This window comes from Uloborus diversus, chromosome 2, assembly GCF_026930045.1.
Source record: "Uloborus diversus isolate 005 chromosome 2, Udiv.v.3.1, whole genome shotgun sequence".
In the NCBI taxonomy this organism is placed as follows: Eukaryota; Metazoa; Arthropoda; class Arachnida; order Araneae; family Uloboridae; genus Uloborus; species Uloborus diversus.
The window spans coordinates 139,586,339-139,601,986 of NC_072732.1; the positions used below are offsets into that span (position 1 = coordinate 139,586,339).

Sequence of the window (15,648 nt, forward strand, 5' to 3'; positions counted from 1 at the left end):
AAATATTTGCAGGATGCAAAAAGATTGAAATTTCAAACACAAGAGCAATTTTCCGCGAAACCCGAGTAAGGTCAATGTTGTCATGGTTTCCAAATTAATTTCTTTGTTAATTAATGAAATTAAACAAAAATAAACTAATCTAAGGTACCATATGTCAAAATATCTTCCGGTTGTAAAAAACATCAAAATATTTACAAGATGCAAAAGGATTGAAACCCCAAACACGGAAGCAATTTTTCGCGATGTTGCATACTGAACACATGTTCAGAAAATTGCATTGGTAAAATACTTTTTTAAAACTTCTAAGCACAATTCGTTGATTTTTGGGAGAATTTAAGCACTAAGAAACTTTTTCAAGGTTTTAAAACTTTTTCAAGGTTTTCAAGCACTTGAAAATGAACTTTTTTTTTTTCAAGCACTTTTCAAGGTTTTTCAAGGGCGTACGAACCCTGATAATAACACAATTACACCATCAGGGAGCCCAAAAATATCTTAGTTCCATTTTATAAGATACATTTTATGTAGTGCTTCATGTCACTGTCATTTACCATTGCTCGATCCCCCTACATGTTTAATAGAAAAAAGCTACCTCTTCTCTTTTTGTGTATGAAAATCCTAAGGCTTTTTGCTAAAAGGTAGTAAAATGTGTGGGAAAAGTTCCGTTTTGTACAAAAATGTATAAGAAGAAGGAATGAAACAAGAATGAAAACCCGACACGGAGTGATGTACGGGAAGAGGGAGGGGGGGGGGAGACGTTCTTAAGGGCCCCAACGGCTCCAGAAATTGAAAAAAACTAACATACTAATACTTATTAATGTTGCAAATATAGACTGCTAGCCTATGGGGCTGGCCTCCACAGCTTTTGTTGCAAGGGGGCCCAAAATGTATAGCTTTGGGTGTCATGAAATCTTAAAAGTTCTACATTTTAAAGCTTGAATATGTTAGATATGTACATAAAGTACCAATACCTAGCCATATTAATTACATAAAAACGATTTTAGGGCCTTCTAATTGGATTTAGTCAGAAATTATTCAGGTATCAACACAGTGGCAGGGATATGTATGTTGTCCCCATTAAACGCCAAGTCTCCCATTTTGGGACCATACCATATATCCTAACCTAATAAATATTTTTGCGAAATTTCAGCTATATATGATTAGAGATGTATATTGAATATCAAAACACATGAAAACTTAAGTATTTTCAATGTGGTTCATATAGCGGCGCTTAATGGGTTAACAGCACTAATTATTTTTAACATTAAAACATTTTCTTATCACTTCTTGTTAATCAATATGTATTTTATACCGTACTGAGGAAATTCATGTTTCAGAAACTCGGACTCCCAAATAAAATGCTGAAACGCCGTCCCTGGCTGCCATCGTGGCTTTTTTTTCTATCACGAGCTCCCAACCCTCAGCATTCAGCTTGAAGAGAACCATTAGCTATTCTGTTGTTGTAAATGTGGTACAGTTGGTGATTGTTTTTACGTTTATAAGAATAAAACAGTACGAAACATAAACTGGTAGCGAAGACAAACTATTGGTTTAAAAAATTAATACAAATACATATATGCATAACTATGTCACCAGTAAGAATGCACCTTTCATATAGTGAAAGAATTTTTCAAATAGTTGCATTGGTTCTAGAGATTATCTCGAACATATAAACACACAAAAATCCACTCTCTTTCTTTATACTATTAGTATAGATAGTGATCACTATCTATACTAATCTAGAATACTTCATTCTAGTGATCACTAGAATGAAGTATTTTGTTATCTACGGAACCAAACCCCTATTTTAACACTAGTATCAGATCTCAATTTATGTGGTTTCGATTTACGTGGCATTTTCGTGGAATGTAACCCCCGCACAAAATGAGGGTCTACTGTATTCAACAACAAAGGGCTAGCCAGGTTGCCATATACAGGCAAGAAAGTGACAGTTTGAAAAAAAAGCTGAACTCCACGAAAATTATTGCAATTAATATAGGTAGTTAGATACCTACATTAGGATGCTGTCAAATACGTGAAAACGAGAATTATAAAAATAAAATAAATAAATAACTACAAAGGATTTAATAATAACAAAAAAATGAAACGAAAGAAAAAAATTGAAATAAAAAGTAAAACAAAAAATTTAAAGGTAGCATGCGCTACACTAGCTTTCAAGCTCCAAAATAATTGAAATATTTGCTAGATGGAAAAGGATTGAAACCTCAAATATAGCATGCAATATTCGGCGATGCACAAGTTTGATATTGACGTTTCAAAAAAATAGTTTCTCCTTATATGTTTTAGAAATTATCAAAATGCATTTAAACTACTATGAATCTGTCTTAAAAGAAAGGGAAAAATACTCCAATCTTCAAAATAAATGAAAAGTTTACATATTGAAAAAAAAAAAAAAATAATTACCAGGAGAACACTAATAGTTGTTTTTCAACAAATTCATTTTTACGTAAATTCTATCCCTGAATGGTTAAAAATTTTACAGGGGGAAAAAGAATTTAGTAATGTCAAGGTTTTAATAAGTCGATTCCTCCTAATCTGTCGATTTTAAAGCATAAAGTGCTACCCTCCCCCAGTTCAAATTTTTGGTCACAATTTTTTTACAAATTTAAAACAATCTCAAAAACAGCAAGAAAGTCTAGGGAAAAAAACAGATTCCCACAGTACAGGGAAAACTTCCATGCCTGCATATTTCTTTAGTAAGTACTAGCTGCGTTGCCCGGTTTTGCCCGGTCTAATTTGAAAACAAAAATTGTGTCTAGTGACGTATATTCAACAATCAGGCATAAATAGAGGAAAAAAAAATCATCATGCTAAATTTCAACTCCAAACAATGACGACAGATATTAAAATACTTTTAAGAAATTAAAATAAAATGAGAAAGATGGATTTAAAAAGCGTAACTATGTAAACACAAAATAAAATGAGTTTCAGAATTGAAAATGAGAAAGATAGAAACAATGGATTCAAAAAGCGTTACCGTGGAAACGCAAAATAAAATGGTTAAAAACTTGAATAGAGAATAGATTTTTGAACTTCATTTAATTCGCTTGTAACTTTTTTTCTAATGGAGATAGAGAATTAAACTTCCGACCATAGGTCGAGTTAGATCTGGAGTAAAAAAGGTAGCTCTTTTCAATGGTGTCAAAACAAAAACTGTAGGACAATTCATTCACTTTTTATTAATAAATTTAATGAAGAAAGTAGTGCCTAAATTTCAGCTAAGCCTAAACAAATTCGAGCTAAAAATGTAAATAACTCCCGCCGCAATTAAGTTAGAGCGTTGGAACAAATTGCGTAGAACGTGGAAAATTCTTCCCTTTCCAACGATATGTAATATTACTAATTGCGAGAATTTTTAACCTCCATTTTTGGGAATTTATGTGAAAATTGGGCCTAAATTGGAATAAAAAAAAGAACTATTCATCGAATTTTTTTCGAACTGGTCTGCAAACCTTCTCAGGATTTAAAGGAACAAATTGTGAAAATTTCAGCGAAATCGGCCGGGTAGTTCTCGAGTTTTGCGAGTTCAAACAAACAGACGCTTTTTGGACACTTCATTTTATACTATGTAGAGATATTGCCACCATTGAGCATATTTTTTAAACCATTATTACATTTATTATAATTTTAATCATTGCAATATCATCTAATTATTGTTCCCTGCTGTCAGCTACAGTAGAGTCAAAAATAGGCACAATTTCGGACCAAAGGTAGTGCAGATTTTATGATTTGCCTCACATTGAGGTGATAAAATAATGATCTAAAGATACCAACCCAGGGGAGGCATTTCAGCATTTCATTTGGGGGAGGGGGGTTGATTTTCTTAAATATGAATTACCACAGTATGGAACCAAAACTAATATTAGCTAACAGGAAGTAATCATGATATGTGTTTAGAATTAATAAAAATAAGTGTTCAAAAACAATTAAAATTTTTTATGACAAAATTTGTAGTTCATTTTTTAATATGCTATCAAACCAAGTGTTTTGGTACTAGTTTTCACCTTTTAATAAATTTTTGATGCTTGATTTTTAAAATAAGGAAGAACAGGAAATCTTGTTACTAATCAAGCAATGCCCAGCTCTTTTTTCAGCTAAGTTTTTTTCCCCATTGTGCTTTGAAAATAATTCTTAACCTCCTGAAACACGAAAATGATTTTTCTCTATGAGCTGAACTGATTGGAATAGTTGGAAAATAATTGAAGTAACAAAGTTATGTATGAAAATACACTTTTCACATCTTGCTCTTCAAAACCACCCAGGTAATTTAAAAAATTGTGATGATCTTCATTTTTCATCATTGAATAGTGTATTCTAGGCTAGTCTCTAAGCTTCTTGCCTCATGCTATAAATTTTACTCATAATTGAAACAATTTATTTTTTGTTTTCAATATCCAATCCAGATAATATAGAGCAAACAATACAGGAAAATATTTATCATCAAATCTTGTGTTAATTTCTCATTAGAAACTGAATCTATTATTTTATACAATATTTTAAATCAAGGTTTGACTTTACACCATGTGCATTTTAGTCACCTCATCTAAATTCATTTGAATATTCTTTGCACCTTTTTAAAACTATCTCAGGGTAAGAACTTTTTTGAAAAGATCCACACTTGGTTGAAATATACATCCACGCGAAAAGTGAAAATTATCAATAGTTTCAATTGGAGCTTAAAATGAAGCTTGAACAGTCCAAAAATTAAGGTTAGCTGATTGAAGATGTTTCGAGTTTAAGCAATGTTCAAAAACTCTCCGTAATACAAACAAAACGAATAAAAATTTATACAAAGACATGTTAAAATACATTAGCTTCTTCATTATTGAAAGAGTTGTTTTCCAAAATCACTGCTTTGAAATTATCGAGAAGGGTTTTTATGGTTTAAAAGACCCTCTTGTGTCACCCTGAGATTGCACCGTTAAAGAGCCCACAAAAAAGAAATTTGTAGATGTGACATATTTTTTTCAAAAATAATATGTGTTTTTAAGACTTATCTATGAAAGCATACTATGCATTGAGCAGTTGAAATGTGTTTCTAGCAGAAGAAAGTAATGAACACTCATTAAATAGACACACTTAAAATATAAGCGTAACAATGAATGTAAAATACCAAGGCACTTAGTGAAAATCATGCAGCCCCACCACTGCACAAGCCCCTCATAGCCGTCAATACACAGAGCACACAAGAATGAAATATTTAGCCTATATGAGGTTTATGTCTTTAGTTAAAATTAACTATGATTCTTCATAATTTTTTTCTGTTCTGAAAAGGCCGGTAAAGGCTTGATGAGTTTCTAATTATTTGAAAAAATGGAAAACGCTTGCTCATGTCTGAAAATATGTTGAGTTTCTTCAACTATTATGGAGAACCAGCAAGATTATTTTTTTAATGAACATTGGTTTGCGATTTACGTAAATTGAATTTGCTCGTTTTTTATCATTCCTCTCAAAAAATTTGGGAGTGAGACCACCCCCTCTTGACCCCCCTATTTGCCACCCCTGTCCCAACCTACAGCCTACAAATAGATTTTGCCCACCAGGAAGGAAGTTTAAAAATTGAAAAGAAAAAAGAAGACTTTTTTTAAATTGCATAATGCAGCAAAATTTCATTACAATGAATACCAATATAATGAAATAAAGGTTTAGTCCCATTTTAATTGCCATTTTTCTTGAATTCTGTTACAATAAAATTCCCGTTACAACAAACAACAGTTACAGAACTTCATAGTAACAGAATTTAAAATTATATTTCCTATCAGGTATTTTTAAAGAAAACTAAACCCAGAAAATCCCAAAGACCACTACTGTGCTCCAAATTAAAAACAAATTCATGGATGCATGGGGGCGGGAGGATAGCATGAACTAAACTGAATCGGTTATTTCAGATAGGGTTCAAGTCCTACAGAAATCCATTAGACTTATGCCTTTTCTGAAATAATAGATTCCATTATCTGCACTGAAATACCGTTGGCCCACCTCGATGGCAAAAATTTAATGTGGCCCTTGAGTAAACAAATTTTTGGAGCCCTGATCTAAAGAATAGTAATGCCAACAAAGCTTTAAAAAACACATAATAGCCATTTTCTGCCTCTATAGGATATCAACGCATAGCAAAAAATATTGACTATAAAAATGTATACAGTGAAAACAATATTAATAAAAACTGAGAAATTTATTCTGAAGTTTTCAGAACATCTGATCATTTACCAGTTTTAAAAATTTAGTTCGAGATAATTTATTACTATTTTTTGCATTTTATTAACTGTCATTAAAACTTGCGCAATAACATAACTTTGTTTCTCTATAAATACTAATTATTTATCCTTAATACTAAAAAAAAGATGAATATAAAAACCTTTGTGTGCTGATTCTCGACTTAAGCAGATTTCTGGTTGGCAGATTTTTGATGCTCTAATGTACTTACTGTTCGATCCCCCCTCCTCCCTCTCAGCCGTACATATAATCCTAATTTAAATTTTTTTTAAATTTTGGCAATTATTTAATTATTTGGTTCATTGTAAGATTTTTTTTATGGTTTTAGCAATATTTTTATGATATATTAATCCTTCTTTCATGCTTTGAAAAGTTACTTTCACACACAAAAAAAAAAAACAGGTGAAAATATTTCAGGAAATTAACAAAATTATAATTTATGATTAAATTTGTAACATGTCATGCAACCAACATTGAAATATGTTAAGCAGAACTAAAAATCTCACTGTTTAACATAATTTAGATTCTATTGTGTGTATGTAACTTGCTGTGCGTGACAGCATCACAAAAGAAAAATTGTCATATCACAGGAAGAAAAACTGCCTAACACAGATAATATAGTTTTCATTAATAATATATAATGGGTCAGATAAACAAAATTATAGATATTTACAGAAAATATTAAAATTATGATAATTTCAAAAAACGAATCTTCATTCGCCTTGCTATTTCTTAGCTAACAAGCAATATCTACTCTCACATTGCAGGGACCACGTTAAGCACTTGCCACTGAGCCAAATGCAAGAAAATCTTAAATTCTGCAAATGTATTCACAAACAGAAAATTTCCCGAAATTTCCATAGGAAAAAATATTTCCCTCCTTATGTTCAAAAGATTGTCAAAAATTAAGTTATACTTCATTCCCTGATTAAATATTTTACAGACAAAAATACATTAAAATTCGGAAAAGTTAGCCAAATTTCAAAAGGCTTAGCTAAAGACTAACATTTTTGAAATTTGGTTCATTTACTGGCTAACAATTTGAAATTTTTTATTACCCCAGCATTATAACAATTTAAATTTCGGTCTCTTTCAAAAACTTCTTTACTACTTTGACAAAAAGCTTCAATACACTTAAAGAGTAATATAATTGATAAGAAGAGTAATAAGTTTTTGAGAATCTAAAAATCTACTTACATACAAATTAGGAGCAAGTAATTCCGATGGATCACTAGCTGAAGCGATTTTAGCAGTTTCTCTCTTTTTTACATGTCTAAATTGTTGATATGCTATAAGGGCAAATCCAAGCCCCAATGGGATGGGAGTCCAACGCAATGTTCGGATGTATCGCAAAACAGGATTTATTTTCGTTTTTTTGCCATGATTCACTACTTGTACTTGACCCTAACAGTTGAAGGAAAGAAAAATTAAGTAACTTTCTGTGGATAATAAACATAATTTAGTTTCAAAATGTTTTTACAATCAAACATATAACAAATTATGCTAATAAATATATTGTGTTAAAAAAAAAGGTAAACTAACCAGGACTGTACAAAATAAAAGTGGTAGATATAAACCAGCATATGTAAAATTTTGTAGCAAACATTTTGATGGTTAAAAGAGAAGACACTGAAAAGATTTAAAATTCAAATAGAACACTACTGTAGACAGTCATCAGCAGAAATTATCAGATGAATTTCTCTTAAGAGAGTTCAAACTACCCCTATTTTTGCCAGCTAATCAATTTTATAAACAAACTCTTCAAGGAAGAGTTCTAATCTAAAAAAAGATGCAATTGTAGGAAATGGGGACAAAGTAACAAGTACATCACATTGCACATGAAAAACATAGATTCACACAACAAATTTAGATAAATATTTTTCCAATGTTTAAGCAACCAAATGCAAGAAAATGCTGCCAAAATGTTTCAAATATGTGCTTTTGATTAGTGCTACTAACAGCCAAATTGTAATTCGCTTTGTAATTTAAAATAAGCAGATAAAGAAATCTAAGTAACCAAATACATACTGAATGCATATTGTTGAGTTTGGCATGAAAATGATGAGTCAACCAAAAGCTGCTTTGTGACTTGAGAATAGGGGGATAAAATGCAGTTAGTGCTCAGTCCATTTCGTTCAGTCTGTAGTGCAATGTTCAGTAAGTTTGATGATGAAAAAATAGCAAACATGTTATCCTGATAATTAAGCCTGGAGGTAAGGAAAAGAAACAATTATTTTCGTATCACAAATATTGTTTTTTAAAAATTTAAAAATAATTTTTATTTTTGCATAGAAATATTTCTAATTTTATCTCTCTAAACTTATGCAGTTAATTCACATTTGGGGTCACGTGATTCAAAATTAATTTTCACACACACACACAAAATAAACTTATTGAGAAGAAGTTATTAAACTAGCAGTAATGAATACATATACTGTTTTTCAAATTTCAAAATAAAACTGAATGCCTTCAAAAATCATTTCGAATTATTCTTCTTTACTAATAATAAAGCTGAAAGTCTCTCTGTCCAGAGGATGTCTGTAGGATGTCTGTGACGTGCATAGCGCCTAAACCCTTCAGCCGATTTTCATGAAATTTGGCACAAAGTTAATATGTAGCATAGGGGTGTGCACCTCGAAGCGATTTTTCGAAAATTCGATGTGGTTCTTTTTCTGTTCCAATTTTAAGAAAAAAAAATCATAAGATGGACGAGTAAATTACAAAATTATCATAACGTGGAACTGTAACATGGGCACAAGCCAATTGGCAAGATACAAAATTATCATAACGTGGAACCGTAAGATGGCTACAAGCCAACTGGCGAGAAAATTCACCATACATTATTTGTAAATATACAGGCGAACCAAAAGACCTTTTGATTTTTCTATTACGAGCAAAGCCGTGCGGGTATCAATAGTTAATAATAAATAGAAAGAAGTGATTTATTAATAATGTAATAAAAAACTTTTTAGCTTCAATACAGTTCAACCACGGATTGCATGGAATTTTTAAACGTATAGATAATACAAATCTATGTGAATAAGGGGGGAAAGTAAAAATTTGATGCGCATGTTTTGCTCATTTGAATGAGACCTGCTTCTGCAAAAGCTGAAATCACTAAAAAAAATAATAGGTTTGTCCATTTCCGGCTCTAAAACGGATGTAATTAGTTTTTAAAAGCATATAGCCTGAATTTTGCCTAAAGAGTGTTAAAATGTGCAATACTAATTAAAAAGAAGAGCAGGAGCTCAGTTCCCTTGAGCTCCTATACAAACAAGGCCCTGAACATAAGTATTATTAAAGATTTTAAGTCTAGGGTTTCAAGACATGGCTTGCTTTAAAACTTAAATGATTTGTTAGGTTGAAATTGTCATGCATTGCTTAGTCTTTAAGGTAGTTAGTGTATATTATACTGTTTAATCAACAGTATAATACTCTTCGAAATAAGAAAACTACTTATAGATTTATTTTTGAAGAATTATAATTTGTCCAGTATTTTTGTAAAATATACATCACTTGGCTCAGCGAAATTATTTTTGTGATTTTTTGTTCTGATAGAACTTTTAATGTTGATTTATGTCTAGATGTGTTTACAGTAAAACCTTGCTACAACAATAATTCCTCTACTACGATAATATTTTGTGGTTCTGGTGAATTTGCATAGGCATTAATGTTATTCTCTGCAATATTCTCTACAGCAATAAACCCAAACGATTTTTTTTAATTTTCAACCCCTCTTTGTTACGATAATTTGGTTTTCAAATAATGAAAAATATTCTATTTATCAACTTCAGTGCTTTTTTCTGACAAGAGAAGACTTACTGCTTACTGTGCACTTCTTCCTTTTCACCACTGTAAGAAATCAAACGTAGCATGTTTGATGCAGCTAAGAAGTATGGATTGTCTCAATCTACAGTTGCAATGTTCCTCAAGAAGAGGAAACAGATTGAATATGCTGTGAGCTCAAATTCAGTCAATCCAAAGCGAAAATGACTAAAAGTCGCGACTAATGAGAACAGTGATGCTGCCGTCCTAAAGTGGTTTCAAGAGATGAGGGCAACAAATATCCCAATAAATGGACCCTTATTATGTGCATCAGCATGAAAATTTGCAGCAATGCTAGGGAATGAAACTTTTAAAACTAGCAACGGTTGGCTTATGCTTTTTCGGGATCGGCATTGAATAACTTTCCAGAAGATGTTTATAACGCTGATGAAGTTTGGCTGTTTTTTCAACTTCTACCTGATAGAACAGTGGCATTTCAGGGCAAGAAGTGTTAAGGTAATCAAAACAAAGATTAACTGTTCCTCTGTGTGCAATAGCACAAGAACACACAAAATTCAATCTTTGGTTCCCAAAATATCGTTGTAGCAAGGTTTTGCTGTATTTGGCTAATTGATTTATGCATTGATGAAGCATTTAAAGTTGATTTGGCAAATAAAACTTTTTGTATAATGTAATAGCTTGCTTTTCATTTGGCAGACTATTTTACTTTTTACTAGCTTAATTTCATTATTCAGTGAATTATTTTTTAATTTAATGGAAGTTTTTATCTTTTCTCATTTAAAACTTTCTCAAAAAGTCAAAATAACTCATAGTATCAGCAAACATGTAGTTTTTATACAACTTTGACAAAACATGGTGACAATAAGTAAAACTTAAAATTGCACTATGACCTTCCAATGACAGAAAATAATCATTTCTCCAAACTTTCACATCTAAATGCTGAATAAAATTTGAAAAAAAATTTCTTTTGGGATAAAAAGATGAATAAAGTAGTTGCAAAATTTACGTTATAAAAAGCTCCATTGCTTTATCCAGTACTAATAATAACATTAACATCATAGCAAAGCTTTTAAAATGGTAGATTAAATTGTAAAAAACTTTCATCTGCATGATCGCAAGTTCCATCATTCAATATTTAAATTTTCTAATCGACGATTGTAGATTTTATAAATGAATAAACTTAATTCTATAACAGGAGTTCCAGTGAAGTTTTTAGTTGATAAGAAAATGATGCAAGATTTAACATTCTGATCTTAAGCTATTAACTGTTTTTTAGAGATTTACAAGAAAATTTTACAAAGAAAAGTTGCCACAGAAAAAACAAATGAAGGTAATAATATAATCGCATCTTTAACTATTCAATTTCTCGGAAATTTGGAACTCATCGACTGGGTAAAAGACAGATTTAAAGACTTTTCAATGACCTTTAACACATACATTCAAAAAATTAATTCTCCAATTTTCAAACTTACAAAGTTGGTTAGAGTAACGAAATTATATTACTAGTCCCCTTATCCGGACTTTTTGCGTTCTGACGATCTTTCGCGACTTTGGAGCACTTAAAAGATAAACAATGATTGAAGTAGCAGTATCTTTCCGAAAGGCTGGCTTGCGTTTGTTTATCTATCGGTAGCTACCGGTAGGTTGATCACATAACATATAATGACGTCAGCTCCAATGCTTTAGCATGCGCTAACGTCATTAGCTCTCATGTGTTCAACCTAGAGTCCCTATACGTTTTCATATAGGGACTCTAGTTCAACCTAAGGCCCCTATATATACGAGCCGGCGCATCAGCTTAATAAGATTAGCCTTTTTGGATCGGAGCGCGTGTTTGAGAGGTTGTCTTTTCTGGCGAGTAATCGCGTTTGGTGATTGTTCACTGCGAGCGATTATTAGCGGCACGTTAATTGTTTATTAAATAAAGGGTTATTTCGGCAAATTTGGCGAAATCCCGTGGTAACCCTAGCAGTGCAACAATGTAAAATCCGATCCAAAATGGCTAAAGTTAAGCTGATGCGTCGGCCTGTCTATATAGCGGCTCTAGTTCAACCAACCGGTACTATCAGATACGGTCAGCAAACGTAGCCCTGATCACACGACTTTCGACTATTCGAACGTGACCAAGGAATTACGTTTAACAAGAAGATCGAATTCTATTATCATACAAAATCACCATTCAATCAACATTCTCACAAATAAAGTTATGAATCAATGAAAATTATGTCATGATTATAATAGATGTCAATGCCGAAAAATCAGAGGGGAGATGGTTGAGCTGAAGAAACTGGAGTACAACCATTGAACGATTTCATACCGCTCTCCACAACGAATTTGGCAGAACAAGCAAAATGTGAAGCAAGACGCTATCCTCTAGTTCAGTGGTTCCCAAAGAGCTCCACCGTTACACCAGGGTTTCATGTAAGTCTACAAGTGGTCGTGGTCCATGTCAAATTTACGCCCCCAAGAGCAAAGGCGCACCCCCTCCAAATATTGCAAAGATCTCCCCTCCCAAAAAAGTGAAAAATACCCCTCAAAACACACACACCCCTCCTAAAAATTCCAATATGGCGCAGTTGCGGCATGATCCCTCCCACACAGTACACTCGTCTATAAAACGACTTTTTCTCGTCGAAACTCATCTAATCATCTATACTCATCTACATCTAAAGGTGATATCTATTCTACGACTAATAAACGTCATTTCTAAATGTTCTATTAAACGTCTATAATTGGACGTCTATTAGTTACCCTTTATAGACGTAAATTAGATCATCCACATGGATCGTCTACTAAACGTCGAATAGAAGTGTCCAGTAGAATCAACAAACAGTGATGGGTGAAAGCGGATTGCGGTGGTGCTAAATGCTGCAAAAAGTGAATTAAAAATAGTTCATTAGTTCATGTAACAACGGTTAAAGGGCTAGAACTTTATTTTTAAAAAATATTAATGACAATGATGATATTTATAATTTATTGACATAATTGGCAACACTTGTTGCTATGTTATTAGTGTTGAAGCACGTGCTTCAACGTACGTTGAGCAGCACCGCTTTTTACTTCTGATATTTTAGCGTCTGTTTTATAGCGCCTTATATTGATTTCGGTAAGCTTATTCATCCTGTTGATGATTTCTGTTTCAAAATGATATATGAAAATAAGACTGTTGGATAAAAAAATAAGCTTACACACATGAAAAATTGAAAATAAGGTTTTAAGTTTAATAGTGTAATTGCAATAAGTACTAAAAAATTGAACTGGCAGATTAGACAAGTATGAATGTTAAAAGGTTAAGGAAAATGTAATGTGTCGTATAAACATTACAATTAAGAGTCCAGAATTAAAAAAAAGGTGTGCTGCGTTAATAAGTGCACCTAGAAGATGTTTTTTATAGGGTTGTTCGGAAAGTCATTTCGTTTTTTTTGGGGAACATGAAAGACAGTTTTCGTATAATGAATAAATATTTTATTAAATTATATATTGGCCATTCTGGTCCAACACCTTTTGCCATCTTTCTGGCAGTAACATAATTCCCCTCTCATAAAAGTTTTGGTCCTTGCTGGCAAAAAACTGGTTCAGGTGGTTTTTGACATCTTCATTTGAGGTAAAGGTTTTGCCATCCAAAAAATTTTGCAGGGACCGGAACAAATAGTAGTCGGAAGGCGCCAGATCTGGAGAATATGGTGGATGTTGCAGTACGTCCCATTCAAGCTGTAAAAGTTTTTGGCGAGTGACCAAACTTGTGTGAGGTCTCGCATTATCCTGGTGGAACACTACACCCTTCCTGTTGATTAATTCGGGCCTCTTCTCTTTAAGTGAATCATTCAATTTGTCCAGCTGATGACAATAGACTTCTGAATTAATCGTTGTATTGTCCGACAAAAGCTCAAAAAAAAAAAAAAAAAAAAAAACGATTCCTTTGACATCCCACCAAACGGAGAGCATCACCTTTTTTTGGTGAATGTTGGCTTTTGACACGCTTTGAGCCGGTTCATCTTTTCTGCTCCATGACCTCTTGCGTTTAACATTGTTGTATACACACGCGTCAACGCGACGACACAAATTTCGCTCCGTAAGGACATGGGGCACCCACACATCGAGCTTCGAGGTTAAGCCCATGCCTTTCAAATGGCCATAAACAGTCGAATTCGACAAATTTAATCTCTCACCGATCTCTCGTGTGGTTATTCGCCGATTTGCATCAACTAATGCCTTTATCGCATCTTTGTCAGCTTCGACCGGCCTTCCAGACCGTGGTGCATCTTCGACATCAAAATTGCCGGATCGAAATTTTGCAAACCAGTTCTGGCACTGGCGTACTGTTAACACGCCTTCTCCATACACATCCGTCAATTTTTTTCTCGCTTGGACAGCATTTTTACCTTTTCTGAAGTCAAAAAGTAAAATATGACGAAAATGCTGCTAATTGCTCTCCATATTTAAAAGGGCACCAACCAAAAACTACTGCGTAGAATTAATAGAACTTTTTCACACACAAGCCTTGCAATATCAGCTCTCAAGACATATAATGGTTATGCGGCTTAAGTGTGAAGTTGGTTTCGAAAAAACGTAATTAAGTCCTCTGACGGGAAAAAACGAAATTACTTTCCGAACAACCCAATAGATCATCTATAACTGTTCTTGGTAACGTTATCTAGCGCTATGGATATCGTCTATTATTGATCTAATTCCACCATTTTTCATCCATTGTAGTCGTCTTTTCGACGTGTAGAAGACGACTTTCGACTGTTCTGAGGGGACATTTCGACGAGTTACAGACGGTTTTTAGATCAGTTATAGACGAGTGTTTAGACCAGATTCGACGATTTTTCAACGTCTATTCCACCAGTTTATGTTGTGTGGGCTCCTAAGTTGAACCCCTGGAAAACTTTTGGCCCAGAGAAACAAAAGTTTCGGGATCCGCGAGCCAAGAGCAAATATATATAAGTTAACTAGCTATACCCGACGCGCGTTGCTACGCCAACAAAAAATACATCATTATCCTGATTTTCATGACAATCGGTTAAACGGGGCAGAAGTTGCTACTCTGCAGTGCCACCTGGTGAGTGGCTTCAATGAGCATATTATGCACCTTCTCCGTGGAAAAATACATATTTATAGCAATTTTCATAATAATTGGTCCAGGTATCAAGTGAAGCCGTGACTATACTCAAATTTTGTACTCACGCAGTTTGCAAGATCAATCAATCGCTAAAAATATCAAATAGAAAAAGTTTTAAATCCCCCCCGTTGCATGAAAAGCCATAAAACAATAAAGAAAGAATTTATTTGTTCAAACTCAAGAAAAATAGCAACAGCTAACTTCTTATCAATGAGATCTTTCACGCGAATTAATTTCTGCAGCCGATAATTTTATTCGTATTTATCCAATGGATTGTGACTTAAATTGGAATAAAAAAGGAACTATCGATCGGATTTTTTTCGAACTGGTCTATAAACATTCCCAGTACCAAAAATAACAAACGGTGAAAGTTTCAGCAAAATCTGCCGGGTAGTTTTTGAGTTCATGGATGACATACAGACAAACATTCATTTTTATATATATATATAGACTATCCCTAAAATTTAGGCATTCTCACTATAGATGCTACAGAACTCCATAATTTT

At 33.1% G+C, this 15,648-nt stretch overlaps 1 protein-coding gene across 1 annotated transcript in view; it reads right to left on the reverse strand.

Annotated features, from left to right (window-relative positions):
• Positions 1 to 15,648, reverse strand: part of LOC129216050 (phosphatidylserine decarboxylase proenzyme, mitochondrial-like) — a 124,954-nt gene that overhangs the window by 32,002 nt on the left and 77,304 nt on the right. Inside the window, 3 exon segments of the mRNA XM_054850195.1 lie at positions 7,432 to 7,608; positions 7,610 to 7,638; positions 8,263 to 8,441. Coding sequence (XP_054706170.1) covers positions 7,432 to 7,608; positions 7,610 to 7,638; positions 8,263 to 8,441 — 385 coding nt within the window.